This window comes from Heliangelus exortis, chromosome 6 (assembly GCF_036169615.1).
Source record: "Heliangelus exortis chromosome 6, bHelExo1.hap1, whole genome shotgun sequence".
Lineage (NCBI taxonomy): Eukaryota > Metazoa > Chordata > Aves > Apodiformes > Trochilidae > Heliangelus > Heliangelus exortis.
Window position 1 is genome coordinate 9,776,102 of NC_092427.1, and position 20,494 is coordinate 9,796,595.

At 45.6% G+C, this 20,494-nt stretch overlaps 1 protein-coding gene across 2 annotated transcripts in view; it reads left to right on the forward strand.

Moving 5' to 3' along the window:
- The first annotated feature begins 7,694 nt into the window (after positions 1–7,694).
- Positions 7,695–20,494, forward strand: part of SLC12A8 (solute carrier family 12 member 8) — a 52,300-nt gene continuing 39,500 nt past the window's right edge. The window contains exons 1-5 of one of the 2 annotated variants that reach the window (XM_071746598.1): positions 7,695–7,767; positions 11,936–12,155; positions 12,920–13,066; positions 15,872–16,063; positions 19,365–19,596. In XM_071746598.1, the coding sequence (XP_071602699.1) occupies positions 12,084–12,155; positions 12,920–13,066; positions 15,872–16,063; positions 19,365–19,596 (643 nt within the window). In that variant the 5' untranslated portion in view covers positions 7,695–7,767; positions 11,936–12,083. The remainder of the gene's footprint in view (positions 7,768–11,935; positions 12,156–12,919; positions 13,067–15,871; positions 16,064–19,364; positions 19,597–20,494) is intronic. The other variant, XM_071746597.1, reaches the window with a different exon arrangement.

Here is a 20,494-nt window from a genome sequence, read left to right on the forward strand (position 1 = left end):
GATTCCTGGCAATTCCTCTACTTAAATTTGGAGTCTTTTAATTCCTGATACTGAACTGATGAGCCCTGGGCCTCCAGTAGAAAGGAGTAGTCCTCTTCTTATTTCATATGCAGATAAACAGTGAACTTAATGAGTCACCTCTTCATATGAGTTGTGTATTTTTTGAATTATGAGATGATGAGTTGGGTTTATTCTGATAAACTATATGTCAAACTTATAGTTTGAATTGAAAGGTATTAGACTGTACAGAGCAGCATAACTATTTGAACAGACTTCACTGATTTAGGACCCCCCACCCCCAATTTATAAATGTATATGACCTGCATTTTATAGAAAAAAAAATGTTTTTAAATGCTAGTCATTTATATAATATGTGCTTTGAAGGATTTGCTAGTCCACTTCTGTCACTTTTAGTACACTGGTATCTTTTATATGTAATGTATGCTTTTTAGTATTATTATTATTATTATTGTAGTAAAAGCATTTCAGCAGGAGGAATTTTGCAACAGTATGAGGGGTTGAAATTTTCATTGTCAGAAATGAATTATACTGGACTTTGTCTGTGTAGTCTTGTCTTTATTTTAATGCTGTCCAGAAGGGAACTTGGAATTCAATAAAGCAAGTGGCCTCCTTTTATTTTGAAGGCATACTATGTAGTGCTGAATTGGATCTGGAAATATAATTAATTTGAAGACAGAGAAATTAGTACAAAATCTAGTGTACAGAATAAATTGTGTTATGAAAAAAACTGATGATATATATAGTGGAACACTGTTACAGTGCATTTTCTGATATAGTGTTATTTTCCTGAAGTCCATATGCCTTCTTTGTATTTCAGTTAATAAAAAGAAAAAAAAAATCCATTTAGATAAATTTAGAACTATAGGTTCATTTCAATGATGATACAGAGTTTCTTTATCCTACAACATCTATTCCGTCCCTTCATTATCAGGCAAAAGACTGTAATCTGAGTTCCATCAGTAAGGCTATTACTGTATATAGGTGAGAGATGTTTTTGTAGGAACCTGAAAAGTATGAATTTGTATACTTCTTTCTGACAAAAATCAGTATGTGAGTCTTTATTTCTGTGAAATGAGGAATTTCCTGATAGCGAGAGAGAGAGAGAGAGAGGTGTGTGTGTGTGTGTGTGTGTGTGTGTGTGTGTGTGTGTGTGTGTGTGTGTGTAGGTACATGAAAGATATTTAGATCTCATGGCAAAAATGATAGGAGTATAAAAGGATTAAATGTAGTTCAAGACATCACTTAGATTTAATATGTAAAAGAAATATTTAAATTTCGTAATTCCTTAAAAAGAGAAAAATAGTTTTGCAGGAAACAAAACTATTTGGATAGCAGGCTTGACCAAATGAATTTTTTTGGTTAAACTTGATATATTTTAAGTGATTCTATTTCTGCCTTTATTTCTGCCCTAGAAGCAACTTAAAATATTTTGGGAGTTACTCTTCCTGTTCAGTTGACTGTGAGTGTAATTTATACCATGGTTTATAAAATGTGGCATGAAGGATTGGATTGTTTTATCTGTACAATACAGTGAAAGATTGCTTTTTAAATTTGATTTACATAATCATGGTGAATGGTATTGTATTCTTAGGATTGATTTATTCATTAAGTGAATTAATGAGTTTCATCTTTTGACATTACTGTTTTCTTAATGGTTAACTTAGTCTTTTTGGGTTTATAATACCCTTCTGTGTATTGTGATACTAAGGGAAGTTTTGGTTTTGCTTTATTTTTAATTAAACTAATAGTTTGATAATTTATATTTGCAAATGATGCATTTCAAATGTGGTCACTTGCTGTTTGAAAAATAAAAATATAGAATACTGTTTTATGAATAGACTTAGCAGCATTTTTCATGTTAGATAATTTCAAACAGAATCTTCATGAGACAGATGAAGGCGTGTAAAGCTACATAGTATGCAAGAACTGAAGTGATCTCAACAATGAGATGAAATACTTAAATATTTGCTTTGATTTGAGGGTTTGCTTCCCCTTTGGGTAGCCTTCTTGCCTCCTTTGATTATGGGAAACAGAATATCTGACCTTAATTCTTATCCTGGACTTTTTAGAAGATTGCACTGGAATCACTTTAATAGCAACACCTAGTATTAGACCAGCGTTCCTTTTTGACTCTTGTTTATACTTGAGGGAATATATTCAGTGCCAGCAGCTCTTCATGCAAATGAGAATCAGGACTTTCTTTTAATCTCAGCTGCAAGAAAAGTGAACTTGAGTAATCAAGTACTTAGCCTCTTGGCTAAGGATGTGCCATGTGTGCACCAGGATCTTTTGTAGCATGTGTAGTATACAGAGTATTTAATATGTAACAGATTTTTTTTTTTTTATCGTTGAAGCAAATATGTAAAAACCATTGAAGATCATAGCATTTATGCACTTAAAAAACCAGAAATGTGCCCTGTAGCATTACTTACTGATAATTTAGTTTTCTCACCTTTATTTATTCATGTGTTAAAGGCATTGTTTTCCCTGAATGTTTTTGGTAGGATCACTTCTGATAAAGACTTGATTGCTGTGAAATGCTTGGCTCTCTGGGTTTTACTTCCTGTAAGAACGAATTTTGTATAAGAAAATGTTAAAAGCTGCCCAATACCTTTTAAAGTGAAAAGAAAAGTAAGCTTGTGAAGTTCTGTGTTTAAACTTGAGATGAAAGCGAGCTGTGTCGAGGATGTCAGATGCTCCTCACCTCTTTTGCAGCCCCTGATAATTCTGAATTGTGGGTGCACCCTGCAGTGTGCCTGAGTAAGCAGCCTCTGTGTGCTCAGCCCCCTGCTTGTCTTTAGCTTGGTTATGTTCACTTACATTAATTATTCTTATTTGTTGTGATTCTGCAGTGGAAATAAGAAATCAAAGCTGCTAGTTTCTGCTTACTGACTTTCATTATGTAAAATGATAATGAAAAGAAATTTTTCAATATTTTAATGCTTAAAAGAATCGGCAGAACACTAAGTTTTGTCTGGAGTGAGAAAAAGCCCATTAAATTAGCTTTTTTCCTTTAATTTTTTTTTTTTCTAGGAGAAACACAGTTTTCTGATTGGATATTTGTTTATTTAGATGGCTTTAAAAATATCCCTGTCTCTCTGAAATCAATGTTTTTCTTGCACTGCATAGGAGAAACTATTTGTAACCTCCAAGATAGGCAGCAATTTAGGAAAATAGATTTGGAGGTGGATTGGTTTAGGGAAGTGGTCTGGTAGAGAGTCCAGTTTGGCTGCCCTCCAATGCACTTACAAATCAACAGAAGATCATTTCCTACAGAATATTGTTTGCTTTTTTGTCTGCTTTAGTTGTCAAGAAACGGAGTTTAAAGAAGAGAGTTTTCCACTGGGACAGCATAAGGGAGTTAAAAGGGAGCCCACGTTTGCTGTTCTTGCCCTGGCTCCTCAGGTAAGTTGCCTCCTCTGTGGCATCCTTCCCCTTTCTTCCCATCAGGGATGGTCTTCAGCTTCAGCATCTGCTCTAGCTTTTGAATTTCAGAGGCAGTCAAATGCATACACACCCGAGTTGCTGGCAGAAAATACCACGATTTGGGGAGGTTCCACCTTAAAATGTGTGTACATGTGCAGGTGTCTTGTGCAGCCTGTCAGCTACTTCCCTTTTGCCAGTGTTGGTGGCTGTGCACGTGATGCAAAAAGCATGGGATTGAGTTCCTTCCTCCATTATTTGTATTTTTGGGTGTTTGCTGTGTGTACAAGTAACTGCTGTCTTGGAGCCCATCCCCCTGGGCAGCTCTACCCTTCTTACACTGGAGAGCCAAGGTGTGTTGCTGCATGAGAACTGCACACTGCTGCCTGCTGGTAGCAAAGCAGCTTGAGTGGGGTTTTTTGATTTTTTTTTTTTTTTTTATTTATTTTTTTTTTACTTGGCCAGCAGCTGCACTGTTCAAGCTTTTCAGCTGGAAATGTGGGTGCCTGGTCCCAAACAGAGCTTTGTGCTGCTGTCTTTTGACCTAAATCAGTGCATTGGCAGTAGCTCATATGTAGCTGCTGTGATGTAGAGGTGTGTGTACCTTGGCTGCACAGCCTGGGAGAGTTAAGCTGGCCCAGTGATGGAGGTGCAAGCTGTGCCGCTGAGCACGATAGTTTTTCACTTAATTTGCATATGCAGATTTGTTTCCTGTGGTAGGTGTGGTCGTGAGTGCCATTTCAGAGAGGCAGAAGTAACAAGAGCTTGTGCAAGTGCTGCTAAATCAAAAAGGCTGACCTGGCCTAAGTGAAACTGAGAGGCTGTCATTATTTCAGCAATGTAACTCAAAAGTATTTCTGTAATATGAGTAATGGCTGTTGAAGATGTGTAATTTTTATACTCCGAAAACCCTTTGGGAGCAGCACTTTATTAACTGGTTTGTCTTGTCAAAAGATAAACTGAGTCACCAGAGATGATAAAGCAACAGCTACAAGTGCTGGGAATGTGTCCAGGATAATTGCAAGGTAATCTCGACCGTGCAGTTGATGTGTAGGAACAGAGCAGAGGATGTCATCTGAAGCTCAGAGCATGACTTCCTTGTTTTCTCTCAAGTCCTGTGTTCTCTTCCGTTTGTCTTCCAGTTTCCAAAATCATCTTGGTTATAAAGCTAATTATAGAGAGAGCAGAGCAGCCTGAGAAAGATACAGCTCAGAAAGATGGCTAAGCCAGTGCAGGGATTCTAGTGTGCCAGAATTATCTTTCCCTCCACAACATGGGTTCACAAAGGAGGATATTCTTTAAGCCAGCATTTGTTAGCTTAAAGGAGAGTGTCAGACCAAAGTAAACAGGATGATCTGTTCCCCAGTTGAGCCTGGAGCTGGACTGGTGGGTGGTGCAGCTCCTTGAAAAGGAGCCATAAAGGCAGTGGGAGTTCCCACGTCAGGTAGGGAAATGTGCTTGGGCAGTGTTGGCTCTCAGAGACGTTCCTGTTGCCTTTCTATTTTGAGAAATTGAAAGAAGGATGTTTGTGGTGGTGCTCTGGTACTATATTGATCAGTGTTGTTAATGCACGCTGAACAAAATCAGATAAAAATGCAGCTTAAAACCGAAGTATTTTACAGTTTACAACTGTGAGTGAGCTCGAATGGGAAAAGTCTGGCTCTTCATTTAGTCTAGGAAGACAATCTATGTCTTACTATTGATCCAGGTTTGTAGATCATTAAGCAATGTGATTAGCTAAATGGCATGATTTATTCACAGCTTGTACTGTGTGTGTGTACACAGACATTGCCTTGCACATTGCTGCATTAGGAAAGATGAGTATGTCTGTCAGCTGAGAAGATGGTGATGAGGTATGTGATAATGAACGTCCATGCTGCTAAGAATGGACCCTTTCACATTTCATGGGTTGGCTCACGCTGGTGCATATTTCAAATTCACACCTTCTCTTGCTGAGCCACCTCTGTGCTGCTACTATCTCTGTTTCTGAGGGCCACATTTATATCTTTGGCACCCCTGTGTTTTTCCCTTTACATGTTTTATCCCTTTTGTCACCTCCTTCACTCTCTTAAACCAATTTCCAGAGTCCATCCCCTGGAGCAGTTTCCACTGACATCGTATCTAAAGTCTTCTCAAATCACAGTTCAGGATGTCCACTACTTGGGTCTGCCAGGCTTCAGATGGTCCATCTGACACTCCTGAAAACCTGCATAGCTTGAGGAGAAGGGTTCCTGCAGGTCTCTCTTTATTGCTAGCCCTGAAAGAATTTGGCTTGGCTAAAACAATTTTAACTTTTAATTGCATTTTTCTGCCCTTTTTTTTTTTTTTTTTTTCCTTCCAGCAGAGCTGAGGTACTCGGCACAGGGAGGGAAATTTTAATTATGCCTTTTAAAAAACATTCTCAAATGGTTTGCAATGGTTTTGCTGGCAGGTGGTGCAGACCTCGGCGCAGTGTGGATGAAGGCTCAGATGAACACAGCATGTGGCTGAGCCAGCTGTGACTCACCCAGCCATCCCCAGTGTGCACGGGGGGGGGGAATTTACACCATTCCACATCATCACATATTTGTTCTGAGTCATCTAAGCTACAGCTGCTTCTCTTGCATTCGGGTTACCTCTTTCTTTTCAAAGCCTGCTCTTTAGGGAAAGCGAACCCCTTTGCACATGACTCTTTTAACTTGTTGATTACCCTTGGAGTGACTGCACTTGGAGATGGCCTCAGTCCATGGTTCTGCTCGTGGAAAAGCAGCGTGCTCCTCAGGAACGCGCACGGCCCTGCTGTAGGAGTGCTGCCTGTGGGATGCTCTTGCCAAGAAGGAAAATGTTGAAAATTGCCACGACTTAAATAAGAGCAGACGGAGGCCGATGCTGAGCGCTCCTGAAAGTGGGTTTTTTAACAGTGGTGCTTGGTGATTTTAGAGTGTCAGTGGGGTCCTTGAAAATACCTTTTGCTGGATTTCTGCAGCTGTTACTTCTAGTGGAGAGGCAGGATTTCTTTAAGGAGTGGTCAGCAGCAAAATGGCAGTGGCAAATGCCCCCAAGAAACTTCTTTAAGCCCTTGCTTATCATGCACATGCATATGTATGGACAGGCATGGCTGCAGGCAAGCCAGAGGACTCATTCCTTTACTGAACTGGTGACTCTTCACTCTTCACCAGTTCTGCAACGAACTGAAGGCGCTAACTTCAGATTTTACACTGGCCCTTGAGGGAATCTGGTTGAACCCGTTCCCTGGTAGTTCTAAAGTGACCTCTTCGAAGGGAATGGGAGGAGAGCTTCTGAAATATTCCAGGAATGGGATATCTCAGAGAGAAATCTGCTGATTTCTTCAGTTAGGCTTTGCCTTCCCTTGGGAAGAGTGTGTCTCTCTTCTCCTAACTCTTGCTCTCCTTTTCTGCCACTAGCTCAGCTTTGCTGTTTCTGTTGAAGAGTAAAGGCTTGTTTACACTTGGCCTCTGCAGGACACTCTGGAAAGTCAAAGCAGTCTCACTACATTACCTGGATGATTCGTATGAATCATGTTTATTGAAAATTAACACGGCCCAAACTCATTTTGGCTTACTTTGTTTTGGAAGTAAATGAAGTCGGTTCAAGCTCTAAGGGGAGGAAGGGTGTGAGGGGGTGTGGGGTGTGTCTAGCTGTAGATTTGACCACATTTGCATTAAGACTACCCCCAAAAATAGGTGCCTTTAATTCATGTGAAGCTTTGTTAATGCAGGGTCACAGGGTTCCTTGGCAGCCCTGCACAGGGAAGTTACACTGAAGTGAGTTCCTATTGAAACCAGGTTGCAGCCGCTCCTGTGCGGAACCGGCGTCCCGTTTCCCTGGGGTTGGCAGATTTCCTACCTCTTGAAACCGAGTGTTTTTATTTATTTATTTATTTTGTTAGACTCCTGAGACTTTCAGGTTGGAAGCCTAAACCCTAAATCGCTCCTGTTTCCCGCACCGGACAATCCCGTGTGCCGCACCCGATCTCTCGGGCACTGCGGTGTCACTCAGCCCCTCTTGGAAAAAAAAAAAAAAAAAAAACAACAAAACCCCCCCCAAAAAAACACAACCCGTTCCGTTCCCCCCCAGCTCCATCGGGAACCGCCACAAACGAGTAGATAAAACCCAACAGGTAGCGGGAGCTCCTTGCGGGGCAGGCCCCAGCTCCCGGCCCGGCCCGGCCCGGCCCGGCTCGGCTCGGCTCGGCGGGGGGGGCAGGGGTGCCCGGTAGACGTGGCAGCCGCCCGGGCCGTCCCCGCGGGGGAGGCGGCGCTGCGGGAGAGCGGCGGGGGCGGCGGCCGCAGGGACGAAGGGAGGGAGGGTCCGGGCCTCCAGGTGAGTGGGACCGGGGCGGCGGGGGCACCCGCGACCCCCACTATGGGGAAAGGGGGACAAGGAAAGGCGGCGGGGACACCTTGATTCGCTGTGTCCCTGTCCCCTGTCTCCGGCTGGGGCGTTGAGGTTTTTGGCTCTTGGGGGGGGAGGGGGGGGGAGGAGGGGGAGGCTGTGGACTAGGGACGGGGGGAACAAGGGAAGAAAGGGCTGAAAAATAAATGTGAAGGAGGGGGAAAGGGGAGAAAAAAAATAGTGAGGGAAAGGAAAAGGAAAAAATTAAAAGCAAAAAGGGGAAAAAAACCCCAAATCAAAACCAAAAACAGGAAAAGGGAGGAAAACAAAGTATAAATAAATAAATAGGCAAAGGGCAAAATAAAGTTAAATAAAAAGGTAGGGGAAAAAAGCAAATAAAGAGGGGGAAAAAAGATTCAAAAAAGGAAAGGAAAATAAGGTTTAAAAAAATGGTAAAAGAAGCATAAAAGGAGGAGAAAACGGGGGGAAATGACAAAAGAAGAGCAAGAAGGAAAAAAAATTTAAAAAGTAAAAAACAAAGAAATCAAAAGAAGAAAAACAAAGAAATCAAAAACCACACAAAAAAACGAAAAGGAACAGCGAGCAGGTACTTGCCACCCGAGCCGAGCTGGGGTGGGCGCTGCCGGTGCGGCCGGGCCTGCGGGCAGGGGCAAACAGGAGCCGTCTGACCGCACCGGGAAATTAAAGCTGCTGGGTGAGCCCGGGCTTGTTTCCCACTTCTCGTGTCCCGCAGCGTTAGTTACGCTGCAGAGAAACGCAAACCCAAAAAGAGCTGGGTAGTTGTCCTGGCTGTGGCAGTGAGTAACCGGGAACAAGCGAACTCCCCCTGTGCGTGGCGTTTGCTGCATTAGTGGCTGTTTTGTTTCCCTTTAATTTCTGCTATCCTCAGGGTCCCCTAAATTAGGTGTTTTGGAGAACTTGACCTGGAGAGCTGAGGGGAATCTATTAAAACCAGAGTGCTGTTGGCTGCTGGGTCCCTTGAGGGAGGGAGGTTTGGAAGTACCTCCTCTGGCAGGCAGGGAGGGAGGGATGGAGGAGGTTTCGGAGGTCGTGGGACCACACGCAGTTGTGCTGGGAAAGGCGTTAACCTTCCCTCTCCAGAACCGGCTGTGGAGCAGCTCACAGCGGCCACGTTTAGCTCAGAAATGGCTTTAATGTGGCGACTTACAAAACACTGCTTTAAAAGGATGCGGAGGGCACGGGAATTCCAGCTGTAGGAATCTGGTTTTGTAATTAAATCTGGAAGTGTCACAGGAAGGGGAGATGAGACTGTGATATTTCTGCAGTGGGGTTTGCTAATGCTCTGCTGCTCTCTCGAGTGCTAAATGGTATGGAAAGATTAAAACAACTGTTCTTTAATTTATAGACTGGTTAGTGTCTTTGGCAGAGGCTTTAGGAAAAGTAACATCAATTAACTTTCAAGTTAGAGGCTAAATTATGTTAGAGGAAAATTGTTCCTGTTTGGATTTTTTTGGCAGACTGGTGTGTATCACAGAAAAAGCTTCTGCTGGGTTAGTGACCTAGATAGATAATACCACCCAAAAACATCTCTGTGCTGTGCAGCAGCTTGGGAACCACACTGATAGTGTGCTGCATGGGATGGGAGGAAGACTCCTGCCCCAAGGACTTTCAACTTTCAGACCTTTCATTGCAAAAATAGTTACACTTCGTGGATGCAGCCCCCATCCTGGTGTGTCTGTTCAGCTCCCACCCACCCCTCCTGTGTTTGCTTTGGTGTCCTCCTCGGGCTGAGTGGATCCATATAAGGAGGAGGGATGTCAGCAATCACAGAATTGAGTCATAAGGCATTGGGTCTTGGGGAGCAATAGTGAAGAGGTAATATTTTGGGCCTGCAGAGGAGAAAGACCTTGCACCCATGTGAGCAGGAGAGGGGCTGGGTAGAAAGGGCAGGGGAGCACAGGGCTTTGAGGCTGACAAAATGGAAGGAAATTGTGAGATAAAGGGGGGGTGACTATGTAGGAGGGTAACATCTCCTGCAAGGTGAGCTTCAGGTGTGAAATCCAAGAGTCTGTATTTTGCAAGGTGCAGGTTGATGATATGAGTGTGTCAAACCTCCCCGTGCTGTTGCACACCAGGTGCTCTGGTCAAGTGGCTTCAGCCACCCTGAGCTGCTGCAGGGGGTCAGGGCCACCTCCTGGGTTCCTGGGTGGGGTGTTCAGAAGAGCCTGGGCTGCAGCTTCTTCCTACATCCAGCTGGAACTGGTGTGAGAGAGGAGTTTGGCCACAGTGAATCCTGTACTGGGTGAAATCTCTGGTGAGGAAGGGCTTGCTGGGGAACCTTAGGAGGAGAATATGGCTGATCATTGTAATCTTGTTTCACGTCATGTATTTTCTTCCTTTTAAAATTTTTTTTATTATTATTACTATGGCTATTTGCATAAAAATCACGAGCTTTTTTTCTTTACAGCTCGTCTGCTCCTGCTGTTTTTGCCCTGCTTGAAGCCCCAGTCTCCCCATAACATTTGGGATATTTTGAAGGGTTATTTTCTGCAAAAAACAGGGAGGGAACAGCAGGGAATCAGTGAACTCTTATGGCTTCGGTGCTGCTTAGCTGGCCACATGGACAGGGCAAAGAAAAATCTCCTGTGCTGGCCATTGTACCCCAGCTGCAGGAGACCTTCAGCAGCTGAAACACCACGGTGGAACAGAGGCAGCATGGGTTATTTATAACTGTCTACTTAAAAGTGAAATAATAAAGGTAGGATGCTGAAAGTGCTGATCAGCTGGGGTTCTGGCCTTGATGGAGAAATTCTGAGTAACCCGAAGTAGTTTCTGTATGTCTCTGTCCCTGTGAAAGAGGAAAGGCACATTTCTCTTGGTTGTCTTGTCTCTCTAACTTGCAAGCTTGAGAGGTCAGAAAGTCCTACACTGTGCCCATGGTAAATTTGCTCTCTGATCTCAAGAAAGTTGTCCAGCTAGTGGTATAAACCATGTGGGACCATCGTTGGTTCTTGTAAGCATATGAGCTGAGCTGGCCAGCCAGAAAAGCCAGCAATCCAGACCAAGTGCCAGCTCCACAGCTGTGAAGGACATCATGGTCCCCTCTGCTACTTTCCTCCTCTTTGTCTTACCCAGGCATGGTGTAGCTGTGCTCAGGAATAGCCAGAAAGGCTCTGTTGGCAATTGGTGTGGGACTTGGGCAACTAGTGGAAGGCCATCAGAGAACCATTTGGGGTTCTGACTTGTAACCAGATGAAGGGAGGAGTTTAGAAGAAAGTCTCCACAATTAAAGGGAGTATTTAATATAAAAGGGTTCCTCTCTCCTCATTGCAGAGGAACCAGCAATTTTGAGGAAGAGAAATGCTTGTGCTAGCTTTCCCTTTCTGTGAAGATGGGTTAAGTTACCCTTGAAATAAAGCCTGATGCTGCTTTCTTAGTTCATAGCTGGTGATAAATTAAGGCTGACCCACTGTACCTGACCCTGCCTGTGGCAGGGACAAACCTGAAGTTGAGCCACTGCAGACAACACTGTACCCCCAAGGGTGGGCATGACCATGAAGAAAAGGTCGTGTACATTGGTGCAGGAGGTGTGGCTGAGAGCATCAGAAATGTAGAGTATGAGTTTGTATCGGTTGTTCCAGTTCCATCCCTGCATAGTACTGGAAAAAGGACAGAGCTCGGTAATGAGGTCACTTGTTAGGAGAGAGGTTAAATCAGCAGGACTCTCATCTGCAGAAGGGGGGGGCAGGAGGGAGGAGGGGCTATGGTCAAGGCTGAGAAATGACGAGTGATGCTGGGAAGTGAATGGTCCTTATGGTCCCATGGCACCAGAGGATGAGGCATGGAAGGGAATTACCAAGCACCAGATTTTAAAAACAGTGAAAATGAAATATTTTTCCCACACAGCCCCCACTGAAGCTGTGGAATTAGTGCTGCAGAATGCTGGGGATACCAGAGGTGTGGATAGATTTGAAAAGGCCACCAAGGGCTGCTAAATGTAGGGCTGATGATAGAGCCTGTGTTGTAGGTGGGCTTGGGGGGACCTGCTCTCTGGTGTCACTCTGTGGTTCAGCATCTGCTCTGTGCTGCTCTCAACTCCATCCAGGTAATAACCTTTTGCTTCTGCAGGCTAAGAAAGCAACAGCAGTGTCTTCTGTCTTTCCTGTTTTCACAGTAAGTGCAATAAAATCATGAACCTTCTACAAGTGAGAATCCAGCACTGCAGGCACCTGGCTGAGGAGAATAGCTGACCTGCTGGGATTGGCCTCACCTGCCTCAGGGTTACAGCTGAGCATTGGGCAGGTGGAGGCACAGTGAAGCACATGATGTTCAGCCTGAATGTTGCCAGAAATCAGGGATGTGTCCAAGACCTGTTCCATGAGGAAGCACAGCAGGTATGTTGGAGAGCTGTTTCCCTTCACAGACCATCTCTGGTGGGCTCTGCACCTCCTCTTGGTTTCCTCTGTGGCCTATAAACAGGTCTGAAATAGTAAAGCCACACTACTTTCTGCTATGCAAAAAACCTGAGGGGCTTAAATCAGAAAGAGAAAGTGGGACTTTGTTTCCAGGATTGCAGTGAGAAAGCTGCAGTTTCCCTGGGGTTTCAGCTCTCAGTTCCAGCACCTCTGAAATTCAGTGGTGCCTCTCTCTGCTAGAGATGTCATGTCCTGATCCCCAGCTCTGTTGGAGATGGCTCTGTGTGATGGGTTGGTCATCTTAACCTACTCTGTCAGTCCCAATCTATCCAGCCTGGTTTGTCATCTCATCTAGGAGACTTCTCCAGTGCACTGAAAACCCTGCATGTCTTGGTGGGGTGCTTGACAGGGACAGAAGAAGAAAGACAATGTATAGTTGTGGGTTCTGTAAAGTACCCCTTGAATGGTGTTTTTGGCTCATGTAACATAAATCAATGGGGTCAGTTAATTGAGGCTGCTTATTCTACAAGAATATAAATAGGATATTGCAGGGAAGCATCTCTTCCAGGGCCCAGGACTCCCAGCAGCTCTGCTGTCCCTTCATTTTAGAGACAATTTGCTGCAAAATGGTGTCTTAGCAGCTGTTGGTGGCCATCCCACTGTTGGTAGCTGGCTGTTGCACCACTTCCACTGCCTGCCTGTAAAGCACAAGAGGTAAACCCAAAGGTTTGGTTTCCTCCTAGGTATCTCAAACACAGACCAAGCCCTGGTGGAAGATCCAGCTGTTTGTGTGGGAGCCAGTGCTTTTTGGAACATGGGATGGCGTCTTCACCTCTTGCATGATCAACATTTTTGGAGTGGTCCTTTTCCTGAGAACGGGATGGCTTGTGGTGAGTGGGTGCTGACTTGGTTGAAGGTGTGAGAAAGCATTTTTGTGGTTTAGGTTCCATGCTGTTCGTGGTAAGCAATGAACTGGTTACATTCTCTGGTATTTTATAGCATTTCAAAAAGTTCCACCAAAACGGAAAACTGAAACGGACTTTCTGAGCCATTTCCTATTTTAACTTTAGGAAAGAAAAAGGAAAACACAGAAACCAGCCCTGGCTATGAACAGGGACATCCTGAGCTGTAGTGTTGAGATGAAATAATTGCTTTCAGGTAAAGCATATTGCCACAGTTACAGCTATTTGGCCATCTTCCCAGCTCCTCTGGCACAGGTCTCTTCCAACCATGCCAGTATTGGTGTCCCTGATTCCTTGAATTCTGAGCCATGGTCAGGTAAAATTGTCATGGCTATCAAAGGGTCTTTGGATCAGAGCCTTAGAGAGTGTTTGATCCCCCACCTCATGCAAAATGTTGTATTATCCCTTAAAATTTCCCCTTAGAAGAAGGAAAGCTCCTGCAGGGCTGGGTGGAATTTGATCTTTGGACAGAATTCGTGTCACAGGCGCTGTGGACATCTTCCAAAAGGAGCAGAAAGCCACTTGGACTCTGTGTTGAAAATGGCTTTGCTGGAGGCTTTGAGAGGAGCTGCAGTGGTGGTGGTGGAGAGGTCTGGCTGATTTTCCTAGCTCCCTTTTCCTCCCCATCTTAATTCCTTCCCATCTCCTTTGAAAGCAAGGTACTGCTGGAGTGAACACAAGCAGAAATAAAGCCAGTAAATAAAAGAAAAACTGGAACAGCTGGAAGCTTGCATAAAAAGGAAGGGAGGAGAAGCTGGGGTAGGCAGAGAGCTCCCTGGGCAGCAGACAGTCATATGTCGAGGTGTTTGCAGAGTCAGGCTTTTGCTATAAATTTCCAGAGCCAGGGGCTGGTAAAGCTTTGCAGTTCCAAGGGACCCTCTTCTTGCCGGAATCTCCAGCAGCTATTGTGAGGCTGCACTAACCCCTTCCAGCACTCATGCATAAACAGGCATCAGGCTTTAATGGGGGCTTTTTCTTTCTACTTTCTCTGCTTGCTATTGTTGCACTGAGTCCAGCCTTTCTTCCTGGTCATTGTGTTAACCCTTTCCTCCGTGGGACCCATTGGACTGACTGTTAATTAGCTGCTTCCTTAGCCAGGTGCCACCAGCAGATCCTGGAAAAGCCCAGTGTGTATATTTGCCTATGTGTGCTTGTTTATTCAGTTTAAAAAAAAAAAAAAAATGTTGCATTTATTAACTCTTTTACCCTGAGGGTAAGCTGTTGAAGAAAGAGAATGACTGTCCTTTTAAAAAGTGAGCCTTGAGTTGCAGTGGGCTGTGGTGCTGACCCAGCCAGCAGCTGGGCTTATAATGAACTTTGGCTCCATCCCTTACTGACCAGATAAAGCCCCTATCAAAGGCAGTGGGATGCTGAACCAAAAATAGGATTTTATGATGATAACAATATCCTGAATATGTTTCTGTTGCTTCAGAAAAAAAGAAAAAGAATATATCTGGGATTTCAACCAACACCAGAGTTGAGCAGCAGCCCTTTAGTTCTGGTGATATACAAGCTTCGTCAAGGCTAGCATGACCTCAGAAATGAGTATAGCTGGAGCAAGGTTGGAGAGAAGGGATGTGGACACGGCCTGTAATATGAGTAAAAGCAGGGGAAGGGAAGCCAGATGTTAAGGAAGTGCTGGGCACTGGAGATTTCTGATGGCAGAGTTGGAATCGCTGTGCACCAGGCTGAGAGATTTGTCAGCCAAGGAAGGTGGGCTGGAACACCAGGGAAAACTTTTGACCCTGGAAAATAAATTACAGCCATGTATGAGAGAGTTGGAAGGTCCTGAGCTCAGAAGAGGTGCTTGAATGCTTTTAAAGGTACTGAGTTCTCTGTCTTTCTGAAAATCTGATCTGAGTGACAAACCTAAAAGGTAGGGGTGATGCTGGTGGTAAAGCCACCACTGGGGACCTGCAGCAGGGTTTGTGCAGAGGCTTGGGCCCTCCCTCTGCCCTAAGCAGGATGGGTTTGGGTTTTTTTCCTTTTCAGTGGGGCTGAACCCTGTGCACAAAACTTCCCTGAGTGCAGGGAGGGTGAGAGCCACCTGCCACTGGCACCTGGCAGGCAGATAAGGGCAGTGTGTGCTGCTTTCTGAGGGTGAGATTTATCTTCCAGGCTGTGCTGCCTTTGGGGGTTTGTTCTTTGGTTGTTGTTTGGGAGGATCAGAGGTTTTTAAAGATAAATGTTCTGAGAAATTAAAATGTGAGTTTGATGCTGGTAATAAATCATCTGTTGCAAACCCCAGGGGTTCAATTTTGAAACGACTTTTTTTTTTTTTTTTGGTTTTTTGTTTCAGAAGTGCTGGGTTGTTTGGGTTTGTTTTTTTTTTTAAAGCATGTAATTCCAAAACATGCAAATAGGTGGTGATCACTGGCCCGTGGTGGCTGAATCATGGTTTGACCTTGTTCTTTTTAAATCAGAGAACAAAATCAATGATCCATGTTGGTACCTGGTGATGAAGCAGAACCTGATCAATCCAACCCCAGGATGAGGCAGGTCTTCTTCAGAGAAGTGTTAACAGGATTTGTAAATTTGGCAATTACATTAATTAGATCAGTAGGAGGTGCATGTTTTTCTTTTATTCTGTGTTTAATCTACAGATTCATTGATCACTAGTGACTAGGAGCAGATAGGTCCTTTTTCTCCCTGGATTAATCTTCACAGTGTGAGTTGATCTTTATTTAGGTGTGTTTTCTGTTCTTGTTTTTTGGTTTTTTTTTTTCATTCTAGGGAAACACTGGCATTATAATGGGAATGTTTCTGGTGTCCTTTGTCATCCTGGTTGCCCTGGTGACCGTCTTGTCTGGAATTGGGGTGTGTGAGAAGTGCAGCATCGGAAGTGGAGGAGTCTACTCCATGATTTCTACTGTCCTTGGAGGTCAAGTAGGGGGGACGATTGGCCTCCTTTATATTTTTGGCCAGGTAATTAAAAAAAAAAAAAAAAAAGTTGCTTAAAGAAAATTTAGAGACTTTTTAATGCAGATGTTAATCTTGTGCTTTGCTGCCACAGGAAGTAAAATCCAAGTAATGCTCCAGTATGCAGGACAACTTGGGAGAGCATCACAAGGAGCTCTCAGCCAACTCTGCTCCCTGAGGGTGAGCCTGTGAATGGCCATACACTGCCTGGTGTGGACCATGATGGTGGAGGAATGGGCTGTCTGAACAAGCCAACCGTGCAGGCCATGCCCTCCCATCCTAAATTATCCCCATTGCCAGGACATGCCCTTGCTGGTGAGCAACTTGAGTTAAACCAAAGTGAGAGGTGGCCACTCAGAGCACAGTGAGGGCTATGGGCAGGCAGGTTGGCCTTGGGGTGCTCCCTGTGCCCCTAGGGGGTGGCCAAGCCTTGGCTGCTTCTCTGCTTCATTTCCAGCAGAAGTGGAAATGGTACAGAAGCAGAGCTTGAGATCCAAAAGTCACAGTTCTGGGCTTTCTGAAAGACCTCGAGGAGCCGTCATGGTGGTGACACACTGAAATACACAAGTATTAAACATAAAGTATGGAGAGTAATCTCTTAAACCTGCAGTAACACAGCCACCCCCCCACCCCCCACCCCCCAAAGTTGTTATGAATAGTTTAAAATGTGGTGAGCAGAGAGGCATTTTTATGGAGGTTTGTTTTTAACTGACTGGCTTGCAGCAATCTCCAAAAACCCTTAAAAACCCCCAAACCGAAAATAATCCCCTCCTTCTCCTTTCACTCCAGATTAAAACAAGCCTCCATAAAACACAAACTGAATGCAGTTACAAGCCAAGATATGGAAATGGGCCACACATGAGAATCCTTCCTGTCATATTTTCCACTCCTGCTCTCCGAATGGGCTCTGTCTGGGAAAGCAATCAGGTTGCAGCCTGTCCTGAGGGTCATAAAATCCGGGCTTGGCAGCCCCAGCCCCTGCCCAGGCACTCTGGGTGCATGGGGGCCATGGGGTGGGAGCTGGCAGCTGCCTTAGGAAGGTGCTGCCTGCTGCCAAAAGCTGATGCCTTTCCCTTCTCTTTGGTTGTGCTTTTTATGCCCAAAGTGCTTGGCATCAGCTGCAGGCTTCTCCCCCTCTAGAAGATGTGCTCTGGGCACTGTCACCTCCATCATGAGGTGATCACAGGCAGAAGTTGGGTTGTTCCTCATTTCTTGGTCTGGTGGGCAAGTGGGGACAGAGTAGCTATGTGCTGCTGATGATGAGAGGGAGATGACGAGAGGTTGCTCAGGGCCCTGGGGCTGCTGCAGAAATTGGTCATGTTGTACCAGCCAAGGTGGGCTGGGACCTGGGTGGGCTTTGCTGTCCTGAGCTCCAGAGGAGACGCTTATTCAGGTTACCCTGAATGATCCAGCAAACATCTCCTAGATCCCATGGAACCAGCCATGTGTTTGGTCACCACAGCTCTAACCCTGAGGCCAGGGTTTGGTGCAGTCTCCTTTCCTGGCATTGCTCATAATAAAACCTGTCTGCACAGGCAGAGGTTTCTCAGGGTCCAGCCCTAAAATCCCAAAGACAGGGGCAGTGCTTGTCTGGGTGTTGAAAAGCGTTTATGTTCCTCACCCAGCACAGTGTGCAGGAATGATGGAGGTCTGATTTCTGCAAATTTCAGCCTAGAACTCAACTCTGATTTCAAGACAAGTGGTGCTGTGGGGCCCCGGCCACTGCTGTGTGTGGGGCAGTGGGGCGTCTGTGGGCACCTGGCCCTTCTCTTCTGATGATGATACTCATGGTTCATTAGAAGAAAGGCTTAAAGGAGGCTTGAGGTGCTGAGATTGTTGGTGGTTCTCTCTGCTCTGCTCCCTTCAGTGTCTTTCTTGCATCTTGTCATCCTTGGCATGAAAGAAAACTTATTTATTCAAGAAAACATTACTCCTTCAAACATTGGGGAAGTATTTGGGGGTATTGCGGAGGTGAGGGTAGGCAATAGTGCTTTCTTTCTCCAGGGCTTTTCTTCATGTGAGAGGCAAGAGCTGCACCTGGTTTGAATGTGTTTGTTGGAGTTAGATTCAATTTGGGTTTTTTGATTCCAGGTCTCAAGTGCATTTTTTTTGTGGGAGCTGTTTTCCAGAGAAGACAACGGTATAGGATGTGCAAGGTCTGCTTAGTGGTGGGGTAGGCCATGCTAAACACAAGTAAACAAGAATATATCCACTCATAGGGACTATTTTGCAGATTCTGAGACTCCTCTGGTTGATGGCATTCATGGTGCCAGCAAGAAGGGGAGACTTTCAGGGTGTAGTTCGCCTGTTCTGTGCTAGGTGTCTGCCTATGGGGAAAGTGAATCCTTCTTCAGGACCTCCAGATTATCGGTGTCAGAGTCTGACCAGGTGAATCCCACACACCTTACTTGTCAAAAACTCTGAACATACAGCTGCTGGCGTGGGTCAGGTCTCCCTGAACACCCATGGTGGAGTGAGGCTGGGTCAGTCCAACGGGGTCTGCAGCAAAGGAGTCTGCTCTGACTCTTGCTGGTTTGGGTGGGAGTTTTCTCCCTTCCTGTTGGGTGGGACAAGGCCAAGGCCACACCACCCATGCTTGTGGGCAGCTGTGTGCCACAGCCTGGTTTGCTGAGATGCTGTGCATTGGGAAAGGTTGTTGCTGAAATGTCAGCTAGTGGGAATCTCTGGAAGGAAATGCCCTGGTATTTAGGACTGCTCAGCCCCACAGTGGGGCTGGAGTCCTGAACTTGTGCTGCAGATGTCCTGTCCTGTAGACTCTCAGCCCCTCAGGAAAGTGTGTATCCTGCCTCTCAGCAAGACAAATAAAGGGGCATGGCTTGCATGATGGGCTCTCCTTAAAAGCGCAGGCTCCATTCCAGCAACGAGATGGGGAGCCGGTGAAACATCAGACTTTGCATCCAAACTAAACACTGAGTTAAAAATAACCCCTGGGAGGCAATGGAGGGCGAAGCAAGCTGCCATTCAACAGGCAGGTGGTGAACTGGAACCTTGAGAAACAGAATTCATCCTTTTCATCCTCAGAGAAGCCACCGTGATGTCTCCTAGAGGGTAAATTTTAAAGCAGTGGAAAGTTACTGGGGTGCTGGTCCTAGCACCCAAACTTCTCTGAATGCATGCTGCCCTGTCTCACAGCAATAAGACTCAGTCTCTGTGGGCCAGAGTAACATTAAAGATTGTATTGTGACAGCAAATGTCTGTCTGAACAGAGACCTCTCAGCCTGGCATGGGGGCTGTGGCTGGGGACTCCTTGTTCCCCCCAGGGCACTCACAGAGCTCTGTCCTCCAGTGTGTTGCAGGTGCCATGTACATCACTGGCTTTGCAGAGTCCATTGCAGATGTGCTGAGCCTCAGCAACATCTGGGCAGTGCGTGGGATCTCTCTGGCTGTCCTGCTGGGCCTGCTGGGGATCAACCTGGCCGGGGTGAAGTGGATCATCAGGCTCCAGCTCCTGCTGCTCTTCCTGCTGGCTGTCTCGACGCTGGACTTTGTCATTGGGTCCTTTACACACCTGGATCCAGGTAAAACTGGGGGCTTTTCACACTGGGGTCAAGAGGTGTCCATCTCAGGTGTTTTTCTGCACTTGACTGCTTCCACATGTGCACGTGTCTCCTGTCCTTTGGTACTTTTTTTTTTTTTTTTTTTTTTTTTTTTTTTTTTTTTTTTGGGAGATGACCTGTAATTTTACAAGAAGCAAGTATTTCCAGAGGATGACTGAAGATGCCTCAGTAATTTAGGTGTTCAGGCTCAGGAATCAAGCTCTCAGTGTGTGCACTTACACTTACATTGCACTCAGAGGTTTCCCAGCATGGTTGCATTTGTAGTTGCTGCTTGTAGCCTTCTCCTGTCTAACTCCACATTAACCATTGTACCCCTGAAAATGCAGGATTGCGACTTTGATTTAAGGAGGTTTTCTCCCCAGAGGCCCCTGTAGTCACTTAGACCCTGCAGCTGGGCCACAAGTGCTGGCCTTGGGCTGCACACTGGTTGGTGCTGGGAAGCTGAGGAGGGAGCTGCGTGGGCTGGGGCAGGTGGCTGCTGGGCTTTCAAGGAGCCCTGGGTTCAGATCTCCTCCGTTAACCTTCCCCAGCCTGACTTCAGACTACACTGGTGGCTTCAGCTTGGACAAGGTGGAGGTCTGGGACTTCCCCCGCAGCCTTGCTTGCACCCTGAGCCCCCTTCCCCTGGCTCCGTGCTTATCCCAGGAGGTGTCTGCAGGGAAACTCATCTCAGGATACAGGAGCTGGGGTGGAAGGGGTCCGCGTGTGCCCCAGCGGCAGCTTCAGCAATAATGAAGTGTAATTAGCTGTGTAAACAGAAGGTGTCACCTTCTTCTTGGCTTCCCCTGTGTCCCGCAGCATCTTAGTGGGTCGCAAAGGACCTGCTAAAGTTGGTTTAAAGGAAAGATCCTCAGTTTTG